Below are 17,281 nucleotides of genomic sequence, written 5' to 3' on the forward strand. Positions count from 1 at the left end.
GCCTAACCAGGACCTCAAGTCTGCTGCAGTTTTTGACACCACCCTGGTCAAACATGAGGAGAGCGGTTCTGTTACCAGCCTGGTCCACCCTGGCGAGGACCTTGTCAAGCCTGTGGTCGTGGTTGACACCAGCCTGCTCCAGGCAAGTGAGGACCTCAAGTGCAGCCAGCCTGCAGCCAGTCTGCTTCAGCCTAACCAGGACCTCAAGTCTGCTGCAGTTTTTGACACCACCCTGGTCAAGCCTACTAAGACAAAAGGGAGAAAGAGAGGAGGTGGATGCTTCTGTGGCCTCTGGAGTGCCATTCGAAGAGGTCGAGGAAAAGACAAATCTGCTAAGGTCATGGCTGACAAGACAGAGGAATGTATCCAGACCTCATATCACATATCACATATCTCATATCACAGCCCCGGGGCCGAGCTGCCGATCTGGTGAACTGTGCAAACCTCTCACGGTTGCAGGCATCTACTGTGATGCTTTTGTTTGGTTTATTTTTCCCACCCAACACCTATCCTTTACCCCCAACACCCCAACCCCCTGTCTCTGCCCCACCACAATTCATGTATTCTTTTACTCCATTTATATATTTTATATAAATAAAATGTTTTCATTGCAAAAAAAAAAAAAAAAAAAACGCCTGTCACGCGGGTGACGGTCTCCCGCGTGACAGGCGTTTTTTTTTTTTTTTTTTTTTCATCTGACAACACACACATCTACACTTTCAAACATACCTTTTCTGAGAGGGTTTTCCCCTATTTCTGGGTCGGCTGTAAGCAGAGTCCTTTGAAGATTGAACCACTAGAGATCACTGTGAGAGCTGGAGAGTTCAGCTGAGAAATATACTACTTTGTGTAAATGTCATCTCTGCTATAAAATCAATGCTATAGTCTCTGCCTGTCTGTCTGTGAACTTTAGTTGTTTGTAAATCCTTCCCTGTGCTGTTTTTCCTGCCTGTTTGAGATGTTGGCTTTTTTATGTATTGTGATACTGTGATTATCTTTTGTTTTCATGTTTGATTGACTTTGCGAAAAACACTCAATCAAAAATGCAATAAAAAATGCTTAAATATGTAAACATATATAAATATGCCATTGGAAATAGCCTATAGTATATCATATATCATCATATATCATCGTCCGTCGAGGTCGCCAGCTTGTAAGGTAACGTCTCTATGACCATATAAGGACAGACAGCAAGGTAACGTCTCTATGACCATAATATTATATTATAAGGACAGAAGACTTCCGACAGGGCCGTTTTGAGCAGCGCCGGTATCTCCACATTGGTGAAAACGCAGAAATATCCATCTCACAGCCCAGCTACCATGTCTGAAGCCAAGTCCACAGAGTCCCTGGGTTCACAGCAGGGTCCAGAGATGGTGGCAGTGAAGTTGGAGGACTGCAGTCAACCACTGGAACATAATGTGTTAGTGAAAGAGGAAGAAGAAGAAATGATGGTGGCTGGAAGAGAGGAAGAAGCTATGATGGTGAAAGAAGAAATAGAAGAGGAAGTGGAGGAGAAAGATGTGATTGTGAAAGAAGAAAATGGAGGAGAGGAAGGAAAGGATGATCCATCTCACAGCCCAGCTACCATGTCTGAAGCCAAGTCCACAGAGTCCCTGGGTTCACAGCCGGGTCCAGAGATGCCAAGGAAGAGAACAGGCAGCTGTCCAGCATCATGGGAGTCATGAACAACCTCAGGAAACAGGGAACCCTGTGTGATGTGTCTCTGGTGGTGCAGGGGAGACATTTCCCTGCTCACAGAGTGGTGCTCGCTGCAGCCAGCCACTTCTTCAGCCTCATGTTTACCACCAGTATGCTGGAGTCGACCTCTCATGAGGTGGAGCTGAAGAGTGCTGAGCCAGAGATCATTGAGCTGCTGGTGGAGTTCATCTCCACAGCACGGATCTCAGTAAACAGCAGTAACGTCCAGTCCCTGTTGGACGCAGCCAACCAGTACCAGATAGAGCCCGTCAAGAAGATGTGCGTGGAGTTCCTCAAAGAACAGATCGACGCCACCAACTGTCTGGGTAAGACCTGCTCTGTCAGCCTCAGCTCTATAACCACTACCTAAGCTCTACACCGCCAAGACTCCTGCAGGGCCTCCACGCGGCCACACACGGTAAGGCTAATCTGTGGGGGATCTCGGAGTACAGGGGCCCCCAGAGAGATGGCGCGCAGGCCCACCGGTGTGTGGACACGCCCTGGCGCCTCTCACCCCTGTCCCAGCTATGGGTCAAATACTCCAGCTATGGGCCAAATAGCCCCAGCTATGGGTCAAATAGCCCCACTGCCTTGTGGGCCTATTGAGGCGAAGGCTACGGGAGAAAACCCCTAACGAAAAATCCAGCAGGTCAGCAGGCTGTAAGGTGGCAACCCCACCAGCTGACAACGGCTGCTTGGGCCAATCACCCACCCAGACGTAAAACTGATTACTGAAACCGAAACCAGAACTAAGAAATCACACCTGAATCAGGCATGCCGCCCTACCAGTAGGAGATAAATGAATTCCTTGGGACAAACCCTAACGGAAGCCCAAGGGAGGAAAGGCCTGCTCCAGTTCAAGTCCAATACCAGAGTAGGATGCTGGAACGTGAGAACTCTATACCAAATAGGAAAGTTAGCACAACTAGCAAAGGAGATGAGAAGATACAACATTAGTATAATAGGAGTAAGTGAGTGTAGATGGAACACCTTTGGGGAAGTCACCATCGCCACAGGAGAGAGGTTCCTGTATTCAGGAAAGGAGAACGAAGAGGATCCACATATGCATGGGGTGGGCTTAATTATCTCTAAAGACGCTGCAAGCCTCCTTGATTGGAAACCAGTTTCAGAGCGTCTAATCACTGCCAGGTTCCTATCCAAGGGTCGTAACATCACCATCATCCAGTGAATGTCATGGCTTGTATACTCATATGAGGGAGTATATGAGGGAGTATATGAGGGAGTATATGAGGGAGTATATGAGGGAGTATATGAGGGAGTATATGAGTGAGTATATGAGGGAGTATATGAGGGAGTATATGAGGGAGTATATGAGTGAGTATATGAGGGAGTATATGAGTGAGTATATGAGTGAGTATATGAGGGAGTATATGAGGGAGTATATGAGTGAGTATATGAGGGAGTATATGAGGGAGTATATGAGGGAGTATATGAGGGAGTATATGAGGGAGTATATGAGGGAGTATATGAGGGAGTATATGAGTGAGTATATGAGGGAGTATATGAGTGAGGGTTAGGTTGGTAGTTTAACAGGCTTAGTGTTTGTAGCATGGCGACTCCTCCGGCCCAGGAGAAGAGCGAGAGGAAGTTTGCTGCCAAGGAAGAGAACAGGCAGCTGTCCAGCATCATGGGAGTCATGAACAACCTCAGGAAACAGGGAACCCTGTGTGATGTGTCTCTGGTGGTGCAGGGGAGACATTTCCCTGCTCACAGAGTGGTGCTCGCTGCAGCCAGCCACTTCTTCAGCCTCATGTTTACCACCAGTATGCTGGAGTCGACCTCTCATGAGGTGGAGCTGAAGAGTGCTGAGCCAGAGATCATTGAGCTGCTGGTGGAGTTCATCTACACAGCACGGATCTCAGTAAACAGCAGTAACGTCCAGTCCCTGTTGGACGCAGCCAACCAGTACCAGATAGAGCCCGTCAAGAAGATGTGCGTGGAGTTCCTCAAAGAACAGATCGACGCCACCAACTGTCTGGGTAAGACCTGCTCTGTCAGCCTCAGCTCTATAACCACTACCTAAGCTCTACACCGCCAAGACTCCTGCAGGGCCTCCACGCGGCCACACACGGTAACTGGGACCTTGCGGTCCCAGGCTAATCTGTGGGGGATCTCGGAGTACAGGGGCCCCCAGAGAGATGGCGCGCAGGCCCACCGGTGTGTGGACACGCCCTGGCGCCTCTCACCCCTGTCCCAGCTATGGGTCAAATACTCCAGCTATGGGCCAAATAGCCCCAGCTATGGGTCAAATAGCCCCACTGCCTTGTGGGCCTATTCATAGCTTTCAGTCACGTGGTTTCTTCCCTAGCAACCACCAACCTGACGGGCAAAAAGTATCATAGCAACATCGCTCAACATGGCTGCCTACTATTTAGACCACCTCACTCATGAAGAACTATCAATATACACGACGGTGATAGGAGTGGAGGATTGACACCATTCAAATAGTGTTGGATTCCCTGTCTTCTACTCTATCCGGACACGTTGGAATTATTTTCCTAACCCCCGGAGAATCAAAGTTATTGACCTGCAAAGGGTGCCTCCTTGACCGGCTTTTCCCGTGAATAACACCGGTTATGGAGGTGGTACAAACATAAGACTATTATTGCTAAATTCACCATCAGTATACGGTCATTTTGAGCCCTTAACCACCGCGCTGACACCCCGAGAAGATATACTTTTAATATGAAACTCGATCAACCGGGCGTTCACCGGCTGCTGGACGAAACTCCCAACTCCCGCTGTCAGCGAGGCGAGGGAATATTTATATCCGGGAATTCGCTCCTTGCTGTGTCCACGGTGATAGGAGTGGAGGATCGACTCCATTCAAATAGTGTTGGATTCCCTGTCTTCTACTCTATGCGGACACGTTGGAATTATTTTCCTAACCCACGGGAAATCAAAGTTATTAACCCGCAAAAAGTGGGTTTTGCCCGCAAAAAGTGCCTTTTGCCCGTCAGGTGGGCGTTTCCACTATGCTGTGACGTCACATGAAAGCTATGAATTGAGGCGAAGGCTACGGGAGAAAACCCCTAACGAAAAATCCAGCAGGTCAGCAGGCTGTAAGGTGGCAACCCCACCAGCTGACAGCGGCTGCTTGGGCCAATCACCCACCCAGACGTAAAACTGATTACTGAAACCGAAACCAGAACTAAGAAATCACACCTGAATCAGGCATGCCGCCCTACCAGTAGGAGATAAATGAATTCCTTGGGACAAACCCTAACGGAAGCCCACGGGAGGAAAGGCCTGCTCCAGTTCAAGTCCAATACCAGAGTAGGATGCTGGAACGTGAGAACTCTATACCAAATAGGAAAGTTAGCACAACTAGCAAAGGAGATGAGAAGATACAACATTAGTATAATAGGAGTAAGTGAGTGTAGATGGAACACCTTTGGGGAAGTCACCATCGCCACAGGAGAGAGGTTCCTGTATTCAGGAAAGGAGAACGAAGAGGATCCACATATGCATGGGGTGGGCTTAATTATCTCTAAAGACGCTGCAAGCCTCCTTGATTGGAAACCAGTTTCAGAGCGTCTAATCACTGCCAGGTTCCTATCCAAGGGTCGTAACATCACCATCATCCAGTGAATGTCATGGCTTGTATACTCATATGAGGGAGTATATGAGGGAGTATATGAGGGAGTATATGAGGGAGTATATGAGGGAGTATATGAGGGAGTATATGAGTGAGTATATGAGGGAGTATATGAGGGAGTATATGAGGGAGTATATGAGTGAGTATATGAGGGAGTATATGAGTGAGTATATGAGTGAGTATATGAGGGAGTATATGAGGGAGTATATGAGTGAGTATATGAGGGAGTATATGAGGGAGTATATGAGGGAGTATATGAGGGAGTATATGAGGGAGTATATGAGGGAGTATATGAGGGAGTATATGAGTGAGTATATGAGGGAGTATATGAGGGAGTATATGAGGGAGTATATGAGGGAGTATATGAGGGAGTATATGAGGGAGTATATGAGTGAGTATATGAGTGAGTATATGAGTGAGGGTTAGGTTGGTAGTTTAACAGGCTTAGTGTTTGTAGCATGGCGACTCCTCCGGCCCAGGAGAAGAGCGAGAGGAAGTTTGCTGCCAAGGAAGAGAACAGGCAGCTGTCCAGCATCATGGGAGTCATGAACAACCTCAGGAAACAGGGAACCCTGTGTGATGTGTCTCTGGTGGTGCAGGGGAGACATTTCCCTGCTCACAGAGTGGTGCTCGCTGCAGCCAGCCACTTCTTCAGCCTCATGTTTACCACCAGTATGCTGGAGTCGACCTCTCATGAGGTGGAGCTGAAGAGTGCTGAGCCAGAGATCATTGAGCTGCTGGTGGAGTTCATCTACACAGCACGGATCTCAGTAAACAGCAGTAACGTCCAGTCCCTGTTGGACGCAGCCAACCAGTACCAGATAGAGCCCGTCAAGAAGATGTGCGTGGAGTTCCTCAAAGAACAGATCGACGCCACCAACTGTCTGGGTAAGACCTGCTCTGTCAGCCTCAGCTCTATAACCACTACCTAAGCTCTACACCGCCAAGACTCCTGCAGGGCCTCCACGCGGCCACACACGGTAACTGGGACCTTGCGGTCCCAGGCTAATCTGTGGGGGATCTCGGAGTACAGGGGCCCCCAGAGAGATGGCGCGCAGGCCCACCGGTGTGTGGACACGCCCTGGCGCCTCTCACCCCTGTCCCAGCTATGGGTCAAATACTCCAGCTATGGGCCAAATAGCCCCAGCTATGGGTCAAATAGCCCCACTGCCTTGTGGGCCTATTCATAGCTTTCAGTCACGTGGTTTCTTCCCTAGCAACCACCAACCTGACGGGCAAAAAGTATCATAGCAACATCGCTCAACATGGCTGCCTACTATTTAGACCACCTCACTCATGAAGAACTATCAATATACACGACGGTGATAGGAGTGGAGGATTGACACCATTCAAATAGTGTTGGATTCCCTGTCTTCTACTCTATCCGGACACGTTGGAATTATTTTCCTAACCCCCGGAGAATCAAAGTTATTGACCTGCAAAGGGTGCCTCCTTGACCGGCTTTTCCCGTGAATAACACCGGTTATGGAGGTGGTACAAACATAAGACTATTATTGCTAAATTCACCATCAGTATACGGTCATTTTGAGCCCTTAACCACCGCGCTGACACCCCGAGAAGATATACTTTTAATATGAAACTCGATCAACCGGGCGTTCACCGGCTGCTGGACGAAACTCCCAACTCCCGCTGTCAGCGAGGCGAGGGAATATTTATATCCGGGAATTCGCTCCTTGCTGTGTCCACGGTGATAGGAGTGGAGGATCGACTCCATTCAAATAGTGTTGGATTCCCTGTCTTCTACTCTATGCGGACACGTTGGAATTATTTTCCTAACCCACGGGAAATCAAAGTTATTAACCCGCAAAAAGTGGGTTTTGCCCGCAAAAAGTGCCTTTTGCCCGTCAGGTGGGCGTTTCCACTATGCTGTGACGTCACATGAAAGCTATGAATTGAGGCGAAGGCTACGGGAGAAAACCCCTAACGAAAAATCCAGCAGGTCAGCAGGCTGTAAGGTGGCAACCCCACCAGCTGACAGCGGCTGCTTGGGCCAATCACCCACCCAGACGTAAAACTGATTACTGAAACCGAAACCAGAACTAAGAAATCACACCTGAATCAGGCATGCCGCCCTACCAGTAGGAGATAAATGAATTCCTTGGGACAAACCCTAACGGAAGCCCACGGGAGGAAAGGCCTGCTCCAGTTCAAGTCCAATACCAGAGTAGGATGCTGGAACGTGAGAACTCTATACCAAATAGGAAAGTTAGCACAACTAGCAAAGGAGATGAGAAGATACAACATTAGTATAATAGGAGTAAGTGAGTGTAGATGGAACACCTTTGGGGAAGTCACCATCGCCACAGGAGAGAGGTTCCTGTATTCAGGAAAGGAGAACGAAGAGGATCCACATATGCATGGGGTGGGCTTAATTATCTCTAAAGACGCTGCAAGCCTCCTTGATTGGAAACCAGTTTCAGAGCGTCTAATCACTGCCAGGTTCCTATCCAAGGGTCGTAACATCACCATCATCCAGTGAATGTCATGGCTTGTATACTCATATGAGGGAGTATATGAGGGAGTATATGAGGGAGTATATGAGGGAGTATATGAGGGAGTATATGAGGGAGTATATGAGGGAGTATATGAGGGAGTATATGAGGGAGTATATAAGTGAGTATATGAGGGAGTATATGAGGGAGTATATAAGTGAGTATATGAGGGAGTATATGAGGGAGTATATGAGGGAGTATATGAGGGAGTATATAAGTGAGTATATAAGTGAGTATATGAGGGAGTATATGAGGGAGTATATGAGTGAGTATATGAGTGAGGGTTAGGTTGGTAGTTTAACAGGCTTAGTGTTTGTAGCATGGCGACTCCTCCGGCCCAGGAGAAGAGCGAGAGGAAGTTTGCTGCCAAGGAAGAGAACAGGCAGCTGTCCAGCATCATGGGAGTCATGAACAACCTCAGGAAACAGGGAACCCTGTGTGATGTGTCTCTGGTGGTGCAGGGGAGACATTTCCCTGCTCACAGAGTGGTGCTCGCTGCAGCCAGCCACTTCTTCAGCCTCATGTTTACCACCAGTATGCTGGAGTCGACCTCTCATGAGGTGGAGCTGAAGAGTGCTGAGCCAGAGATCATTGAGCTGCTGGTGGAGTTCATCTACACAGCACGGATCTCAGTAAACAGCAGTAACGTCCAGTCCCTGTTGGACGCAGCCAACCAGTACCAGATAGAGCCCGTCAAGAAGATGTGCTTGTAGCACTACCACATCAGCTTACCTCTACATCCCAACAACAATCTAAGAAGAAATAAATAATCATTATTATTATTATTATTATTATTATTATTATCATTATGGACGTAGCAGTATTCAGTCTCACGCTTCAATTTTCAAAACCTTCCGCTTCCATGATCTCGCGAGACAGAACCGGAGTTCGTTCGAATTTTTTCACCAACTGCCGTTTAGCGTCAGACAGACTCGGTGTTTGCGAGTAGCTCCATCTCACACAGTTATATCACTAGTAACTATAATAGATCATTATCAAACAAAGTTCAGACGATGGCGACCTGTTCCCCAGAGCCACCTCCTCCTCCGGGTGAGGATGAAGATGTTCGTGAAGAAACGACACCGAGTAGTGCATATAAGTGAGTATATGAGGGAGTATATAAGTGAGTATATGAGGGAGTATATGAGGGAGTATATGAGGGAGTATATGAGGGAGTATATGAGGGAGTATATGAGGGAGTATATGAGGGAGTATATGAGGGAGTATATGAGGGAGTATATGAGTGAGTATATGAGTGAGTATATGAGGGAGTATATAAGGGAGTATATGAGGGAGTATATGAGTGAGTATATGAGGGAGTATATGAGGGAGTATATGAGTGAGTATATGAGGGAGTATATGAGTAGGGCTGGGTATCGCCACTGATTTCCCAAAACGATTCGATTCCGATTCACAGCTCCCAATTCGATTCGATTCACGATTCGATTCGATTCGATTCTGATTCGATCTAGTTACAATATACATTTTTTGCTTGAATATGAAAGAGATTCTCCGAACTAATGCTATAAATGGTTCAAGGAACCCTATAACATGTAGCATTGTTAAACATATCAATGAATTGACTCCAAAGCAGTTACATGAATGTACTTTTTATTTACATATGACTTTGCTTTTGTCCAGCTCATCTCTAACGTCACATTTTTTAAATCCAAAATGCACCCAGACATCTGACTTTAAGCCTGGTGGTGACTTGAGTGTCCCTGCCATCGCCATGTTTTTAGATTTTAGTGTTGAGACCTCACGTTGCGTGAGATATGATAAATTCCTGTAGCGCGAGATCTGGCCACGAGATCTCGTTGCGGGTTGAAGCTGCAAGCAAAAAAAAAAGAAAGATCGATCTCGGGATTTATGAATCGATAATCGCTCATTTTAATGAAGATCGATTCAGAATCGGGAAATCGATTTTTTTAACCCAGCCCTATATATGAGTGAGTATATGAGGGAGTATATGAGGGAGTATATGAGGGAGTATATGAGGGAGTATATGAGGGAGTATATAAGTGAGTATATGAGTGAGTATATGAGGGAGTATATGAGGGAGTATATGAGTGAGTATATAAGTGAGTATATGAGGGAGTATATGAGTGAGTATATGAGTGAGTATATGAGTGAGTATATGAGGGAGTATATGAGGGAGTATATGAGGGAGTATATGAGTGAGTATATGAGGGAGTATATGAGGGAGTATATGAGTGAGTATATGAGTGAGTATATGAGTGAGTATATGAGGGAGTATATGAGGGAGTATATGAGGGAGTATATGAGTGAGTATATGAGGGAGTATATGAGTGAGTATATGAGTGAGTATATGAGTGAGGGTTAGGTTGGTAGTTTAACAGGCTTAGTGTTTGTAGCATGGCGACTCCTCCGGCCCAGGAGAAGAGCGAGAGGAAGTTTGCTGCCAAGGAAGAGAACAGGCAGCTGTCCAGCATCATGGGAGTCATGAACAACCTCAGGAAACAGGGAACCCTGTGTGATGTGTCTCTGGTCTCTGGCATGGAGAGCTGCGGTTTACTTCGATAAGACACCACCATTTTGTGGTTATTCAGCCAAGCTTGGCTGCTGTGTTCACTGGGGTAGTTGATACACCGTTTTGATGAGCGGAGGATTAGACATATTTGCACGAGCTTTGTTCGCCCTATAAGGGCTTGCAAGTGCAAGAAGCTTCAGCTCTCAAGTTTAGTAGAAAGCAGAGCAGAGAAGTCCAGTCAGAAACGCCGCTAGAAAAGCATTTTAGGTTTTTCATTGTGATTCAGCGGGATCTTGGATCGCACGGGACCGGGAATAACTGCCTGCAAATGAGGGGAAGTAAGTGGAAATCGACTAATTAAATCGACCACTGTTTCATTACACGAACAGCCGTACGATTGTCAAGCTCAGGACACAGACATGAGCGGTCGCATCTCTCAACGCCCCTCCTGCTGCAACAATGCAACAGCAAGGATTATTCCGCACTTTCTCCTGTTCCTTCTGTGGATTACGGATTTATACATTAAATCACCACAGAACTTACATCTTATGGAGAAGGAGACAAACTTTATTGGAAAAAATGAGACCCATAGCGACTTTTATCTCCACGCTGCAAAGAAGTATATAAACTTCGGAACGGCAGCTATTCACACAACGTTGACTGCTGACCTGACGCGGAAAAACAAGCCCCCGGTAGGTAGAATGGACCGAAGGACCATGATCTGGCTCTATCTACTTCTCTCGGGAGACATTCAGCTGAATCCCGGACCAGTCTCAACCAGGCAAGCTACACGTTTGGCCAGAGAACAGCTATGCCTTTACCAGGCAAATGTTACTGAAGCCATTGACGCCATTGTCGACAAACCGGTCAAACCGGTATCAGCAGCGGACTTCCTGGATTCAGACGAGGCTAACAAAACAATGGGTAGCTATGCTAACAACATTACCCCCCCACCTAACTTCCACCAGCTATCCAGTGAACACAGAGGCCTCCCCCACCCGGCGATGACCCCCCCCCCTCCCCCCTCCCTCCCCCACCCGACGACGCCCCCCCCCCCCCCCTTCTCCACCCGGAGACTCTCTAACGAAACCGTTGAACAATGGGCGACCCCCCCCATCCCCCAATCCTCAACTTGACGATGACCAGAATGGTAGTGACTATTTCCAAGTCAAGGACATGAACTCTCTATTTGGACACAGCAGTAAGGGCCTGCATATTGTTCACCTTAATGTGAACAGTCTTGTGCCTAAACTGGACCAAATCAGAGAAATGTTCCATGACAGCAAGGTTCACATTTTGAGCTTCTCTGAGACCAAGTTTGATGAATCAATCAATGACCCAGAGATTGAAATAGTTAACTACACAGTCATCAGAAACGACAGGAACAGGTATGGGGGTGGTGTCTGCATGTACATTCACAACGATATTATCTTTAACACCCGGTATGACCTGAATCGTGACAAATTAGAATCTGTTTGGGTTGAAATTATCTTTAACAAAGCAAAACCGGTGCTGGTTGGTACTATCTACAGACCTCCCGATCAGAATGATTTCTATGATATTCTTGAGGGGTGCTTGGATGACGTTGACTGTGTGGAAAAGATTCTTATTGGGGATTTGAACACGGACATGCTCAGAAATGAAGCATCCGTTTTCAAATCCTTCACTAGGTTTTCTGAATTACACGGTCTCCGTCAACAAATTACCAAACCCACTAGGGTGTGTATTTCTACTCAAACCACCATAGATCTCATTCTAACATCGGTTGAGTCCAAAATCTCCAAGAGTGGGGTTATTGTATGCGGGCTAAGTGATCATTACATGATCTTTTGCACTCGTAAAAAACATAAACCCAAGGCTGGCGGTCATAAAACTGTAACCACTAGATCCCTTAAATCCTATTCTAGTGAGGCCTTAAACCATAAACTGGAGAATCAAGACTGGTTAGATGAACTAAAATGCACACAGGTTGAAGAGGCATGGCTAGGTTTCAAAACCAAATTCCTAAATATTATTGACAGTATAGCCCCCATGAGAACCACCAGGGTTAAAGCCCGATCGGAACCATGGATGAATTCGGACATTCTAAATGCTATGAAAGTCAGAGACCTAAAATGCTCTGAAGTTCAAAAATGCAAATCAAAATTAGTGAAACACTTAAACGAAGATCACAAAACCCACTTTGAGAAAATTAAAAAACAATGCAACAAACTATGCAATCAGGTAATTACCATGACCAAATCTGCTAAGAAAGAATACCTCGATAACAAAATCGAAGAAAACTTAAACAAACCACGTGACCTTTGGAAGCTACTTAATAGCCAACTAGGTTGCAGTCAAAAACTCAAAACCAGGTCTACAAACATCAGCATAAAATCTGGAGATTCTCTCCTTACAGACAAGCTGGATGTGGCTAAGTGCTTAAACACTTTCTTTACAACCATAGCCACTAAATTAGTTAACAATCTACCACCCCACTCAGGGCGTTATGGTGTAGAGCACATCCGTGCGTTCTACAATAAACTGGGTGTACGCAAAGATGATTTTAAACTCTCCATGGTGTCAAACGATGAGGTGTTTAAAAAGCTGGGCGCTCTACACTCAGAAAAGGCCACGGGCCATGACAATATTCCAGCCAGATTTCTAAAAGACTCAGCTGCCTCCATTACCCCAATCATCACCCACATAAATAAACCTCTCCATCAAACAGGGACACGTCCCCCTTGACTTTAAAATAGCAAGGGTAACCCCACTGTATAAAAAAGGAAGCAAATTAGACCCAGGCAACTACCGACCTGTTTCTATTCTTAATTCCATCTCGAAACTTGTGGAAAAAATAGTTTATGAACAGGTTGATAGGTACCTTACCGAAAAAAATCTGATGTATGAATTTCAATCAGGATTCAGAACATCCCATTCCACTGACACATGCCTTCTCTATTTGAACGACCACATCAACCATGAGGTGGACTCGGGCAAGTACTGCGGCATGGTCATGCTGGACCTCCAGAAGGCCTTCGACACAGTAGATCACCACATATTGTTAGATAAACTGAAAGCAATTGGGTTCGATAGAACATCGGTGAGCTGGATGCAATCCTACTTAGAGGGGAGGGAACAGGTGGTTAGTGTGAACGGAACACTGCCCCCCCCCCTCCCAGTGACGTGCGGCGTTCCACAAGGAAGCATATTGGGACCTTTACTGTTCCTAATATATGTGAATGACATGTCATCAGCATGTGATTGCAATTTGTTCCTGTTCGCGGATGACTCGGCTCTGCTGGTCTCTGACAGGGACATATTGCAGGTGGAAAAAGCGCTAAGCACTGAACTGAGTAGAATCTGCATCTGGCTAGCTGACAATAAACTATCAATACACCTAGGTAAAACTGAAACCATCCTATACGGATCCCCATCTAAAATCAGAAAGGCTGAACATTTTAAAATAAAAGTGGGTAACATTAATATCACAAGAAAAGAGGATATTACATACCTGGGCTCCATCTTAGAGGCAAATCTTTCCGGAGATAAAATGGCAGCAAAAGTAATCAAAAAAGTGAACCATAGAACTAGATTCTTGTACAGGATATCCTCACTTGTCAGTAAAAACACACTGAGGACCCTATCAGGAGCTCTCATTCAATGTCACTTCGACTATGCCGTAACATCATGGTACTATAGAACCACAAAGGCCCATAAAACAAGACTCCAGACAGCCCAAAATAAACTGGTTAGGCTTCTGCTAGGCCTCAACCCTAGGACACATCTAACCGCTGCTCATTTTTTGAGCCTGGATTGGCTACGAGTAGTTGACAGAGTGCAGCAGCTTGCACTGGGCCTGGTCTTCAAGATACGCTACACCACAAAGACACCCAAGTACCTGTCAACATACTTCCAAAAAGTGAACAACGTCCACACATACAACACCAGAGGAAGCTCCACGAACCACGTTCAACCGCGTTGCACCACAAACAAGGGGTTAAACTCGTTTGCAAACTATGCAGTAAAAATGTGGAAAGCCCTTCCTATAATCTTAAAGGAGTGCAAAACACTGCCCACCTTCAAAACCACTCTCAAAAAACATTTACAGGAGGCTGCAATCCGTAACTGGACCCTCTAGATCAAAAATCAGATTAAAAGACCCCAACTACCCACTGTACATACTCTGTGTTTTGTCCCCCGCCCCCACCTGTGGTGTATGTCCCCACCTGTCCTACCCGCTGTACATACCTTATGTTTTGTTGTATTGTTCTTCCCATGATGGATGTATGTTTATCTTGTAGATAGTAATAGTTATTTGTCTGTATTATCTTGTAGATAGTACTAGTTTTTTTTGTCTGTCTTACATGTAACGATGAATTGAGAATCAAGGACCCCAATTGAAATAAGCCAGTGGCTTTCTTGGGTTTTTATCCTTTTAGATGACCTTGTATGTAATATGTACTTTCATGTACCTACTTCTGCAAATCTTCTAATAAAGTTTTCAATCAATCAATCAATGGTGGTGCAGGGGAGACATTTCCCTGCTCACAGAGTGGTGCTCGCTGCAGCCAGCCACTTCTTCAGCCTCATGTTTACCACCAGTATGCTGGAGTCGACCTCTCATGAGGTGGAGCTGAAGAGTGCTGAGCCAGAGATCATTGAGCTGCTGGTGGAGTTCATCTACACAGCACGGATCTCAGTAAACAGCAGTAACGTCCAGTCCCTGTTGGACGCAGCCAACCAGTACCAGATAGAGCCCGTCAAGAAGATGTGCGTGGAGTTCCTCAAAGAACAGATCGACGCCACCAACTGTCTGGGTAAGACCTGCTCTGTCAGCCTCAGCTCTATAACCACTACCTAAGCTCTACACCGCCAAGACTCCTGCAGGGCCTCCACGCGGCCACACACGGTAACTGGGACCTTGCGGTCCCAGGCTAATCTGTGGGGGATCTCGGAGTACAGGGGCCCCCAGAGAGATGGCGCGCAGGCCCACCGGTGTGTGGACACGCCCTGGCGCCTCTCACCCCTGTCCCAGCTATGGGTCAAATACTCCAGCTATGGGCCAAATAGCCCCAGCTATGGGTCAAATAGCCCCACTGCTTTGTGGGCCTATTGAGGCGAAGGCTACGGGAGAAAACCCCTAACGAAAAATCCAGCAGGTCAGCAGGCTGTAAGGTGGCAACCCCACCAGCTGACAACGGCTGCTTGGGCCAATCACCCACCCAGACGTAAAACTGATTACTGAAACCGAAACCAGAACTAAGAAATCACACCTGAATCAGGCCTGCCGCCCTACCAGTAGGAGATAAATGAATTCCTTGGGACAAACCCTAACGGAAGCCCAAGGGAGGAAAGGCCTGCTCCACTTCAAGTCCAATACCAGAGTAGGATGCTGGAACGTGAGAACTCTATACCAAATAGGAAAGTTAGCACAACTAGCAAAGGAGATGAGAAGATACAACATTAGTATAATAGGAGTAAGTGAGTGTAGATGGAACACCTTTGGGGAAGTCACCATCGCCACAGGAGAGGTTCCTGTATTCAGGAAAGGAGAACGAAGAGGATCCACATATGCATGGGGTGGGCTTAATTATCTCTAAAGACGCTGCAAGAAGCCTCCTTGATTGGAAACCAGTTTCAGAGCGCATAATCACTGCCAGGTTCCTATCCAAGGGTCGTAACATCACCATCATCCAGTGTTATGCACCGACAAATTCGGCTGAAACTGAGGAAAATGAAATGTTCTACCAACAACTCCAAGCGCAAGTACAGAAGACCCCAAATAGAGACATCCAGATAGTCATGGGAGATATGAATGCCAAGGTTGGAAGGGACAACAGGCACTGGATGAACGCCATGGGAACTGAAGGTCTCGGAGAAATGAACGAGAATGGAACCCTCTTTCTTCTCTTTCAACGAACTGATCATCGGAGGAACTGTATTCCCACACAAGTCCACACACAAAGCGACATGGATCTCTCCTGATCTAAAGACAGAAAACCAGATCGACCATATAGCAATAACAAGAAAATGGCGAAAACTGCTGCTAGATGTTAGGGTAAAGAGGGGAGCAGACATCGACTCTGACCACCACCTGCTGATAGGAGAGTTCAGACTGAAACTAGCTGCAAGGACAGGGGAAGGAAGTAGGACCCAGAGAAAATTCAACATCAGGAAACTAGGGGATCACCAGGTTAGACAGGAAGCAGGGCTTACACTTAGAAACAGATTCCAAGCATTAGCAGAAATGGGAGATGTTGAGGAACATTGGGAAAGCTGCAAGAAGGCCCTCAGACACATGTGAACAGGTCCTAGGCTATAGGTGATGATTCGCAAGGCATTCTGGGAGATTTCACGTAACTACATTTGGAGTGTGCCTCTGAAAAAACTCAGTGTGCAGGGCCTTGTAGCACTACCACATCAGCTTACCTCTACATCCCAACAACAATCGTGGCGAAAGATGTTTACCTGCAGTAATTCTGTAGCTACATGCTATGTCTTTCATCATCTGTCTTTTTACAGGGTATCCGCGGTGTCTTGAAAAGTATTAACTGTAATTTTCCATTACATTTACAAAAGATGGCCATCATTGGATTTCTTGCAGTGCATCAATAGTTCATCAACTTCAACTGGGTTGTCTAGGATGATGGGTGGTTTAGGTGATTCAACAGATTAGTGACCTTGAGCTTGTATATCCTCAAAGCATGCATGTATGAGTTGACTTGGAAACTGTTGACATTCAGGCTCCGAGTCAAAAATATCCTGAAATATAGATAGGATTCAGATAGGAAAGAATTCTAAATGGATTGACTTCTATAGCGCCTTATTCCAAAGCACTTTACAATGGCATCTCATTCACCCATTCACCTACCAATGGTGGCAAGCTACCATGCAAGGCCCGCCGGGTTGTCTAGGTTGATGGGTGGTTTAGGTGGTGGGGGGGCCCAAAATGATATTCTGTCATGGGGCCCAGAA

At 46.4% G+C, this 17,281-nt stretch overlaps 5 protein-coding genes across 5 annotated transcripts; all 5 read left to right on the forward strand.

Moving 5' to 3' along the window:
* Positions 1-1,675: 1,675 nt before the first annotated feature.
* On the forward strand, positions 1,676-2,071 carry LOC308164660 (kelch-like protein 7; the record flags this gene model as incomplete). Its single annotated transcript, XM_080550734.1, has 1 exon — positions 1,676-2,071. One exon carries the CDS (start codon positions 1,676-1,678, stop codon positions 2,069-2,071), a length of 396 nt encoding a protein of 131 aa, XP_080406860.1.
* A 1,200-nt stretch (positions 2,072-3,271) lies between these two features.
* Positions 3,272-3,954, forward strand: LOC308164661 (kelch-like protein 7; the record flags this gene model as incomplete). Its single annotated transcript, XM_080550735.1, has 2 exons — positions 3,272-3,701; positions 3,920-3,954. 2 exons carry the CDS (start codon positions 3,272-3,274, stop codon positions 3,952-3,954), a joined length of 465 nt encoding a protein of 154 aa, XP_080406861.1.
* A 1,824-nt stretch (positions 3,955-5,778) lies between these two features.
* On the forward strand, positions 5,779-6,461 carry LOC308164662 (kelch-like protein 7; the record flags this gene model as incomplete). Its single annotated transcript, XM_080550736.1, has 2 exons — positions 5,779-6,208; positions 6,427-6,461. 2 exons carry the CDS (start codon positions 5,779-5,781, stop codon positions 6,459-6,461), a joined length of 465 nt encoding a protein of 154 aa, XP_080406862.1.
* Positions 6,462-8,153: 1,692 nt separating this feature from the next.
* LOC308164663 (kelch-like protein 7) lies at positions 8,154-8,546 on the forward strand (the record flags this gene model as incomplete). The annotated part of the gene is made up of 1 exon (XM_080550737.1): positions 8,154-8,546. The coding sequence occupies one exon, from the start codon at positions 8,154-8,156 to the stop codon at positions 8,544-8,546; it is 393 nt and encodes a 130-aa protein (XP_080406863.1).
* Positions 8,547-14,822: 6,276 nt separating this feature from the next.
* On the forward strand, positions 14,823-15,167 carry LOC308164664 (kelch-like protein 7; the record flags this gene model as incomplete). The annotated part of the gene is made up of 1 exon (XM_080550738.1): positions 14,823-15,167. The coding sequence occupies one exon, from the start codon at positions 14,823-14,825 to the stop codon at positions 15,165-15,167; it is 345 nt and encodes a 114-aa protein (XP_080406864.1).
* Positions 15,168-17,281: the final 2,114 nt, after the last annotated feature.

Source organism: Nansenia antarctica (assembly GCF_963989245.1).
Source record: "Nansenia antarctica genome assembly, contig: SUPER_8_unloc_1, whole genome shotgun sequence".
Taxonomy (NCBI): Eukaryota; Metazoa; Chordata; class Actinopteri; order Argentiniformes; family Microstomatidae; genus Nansenia; species Nansenia antarctica.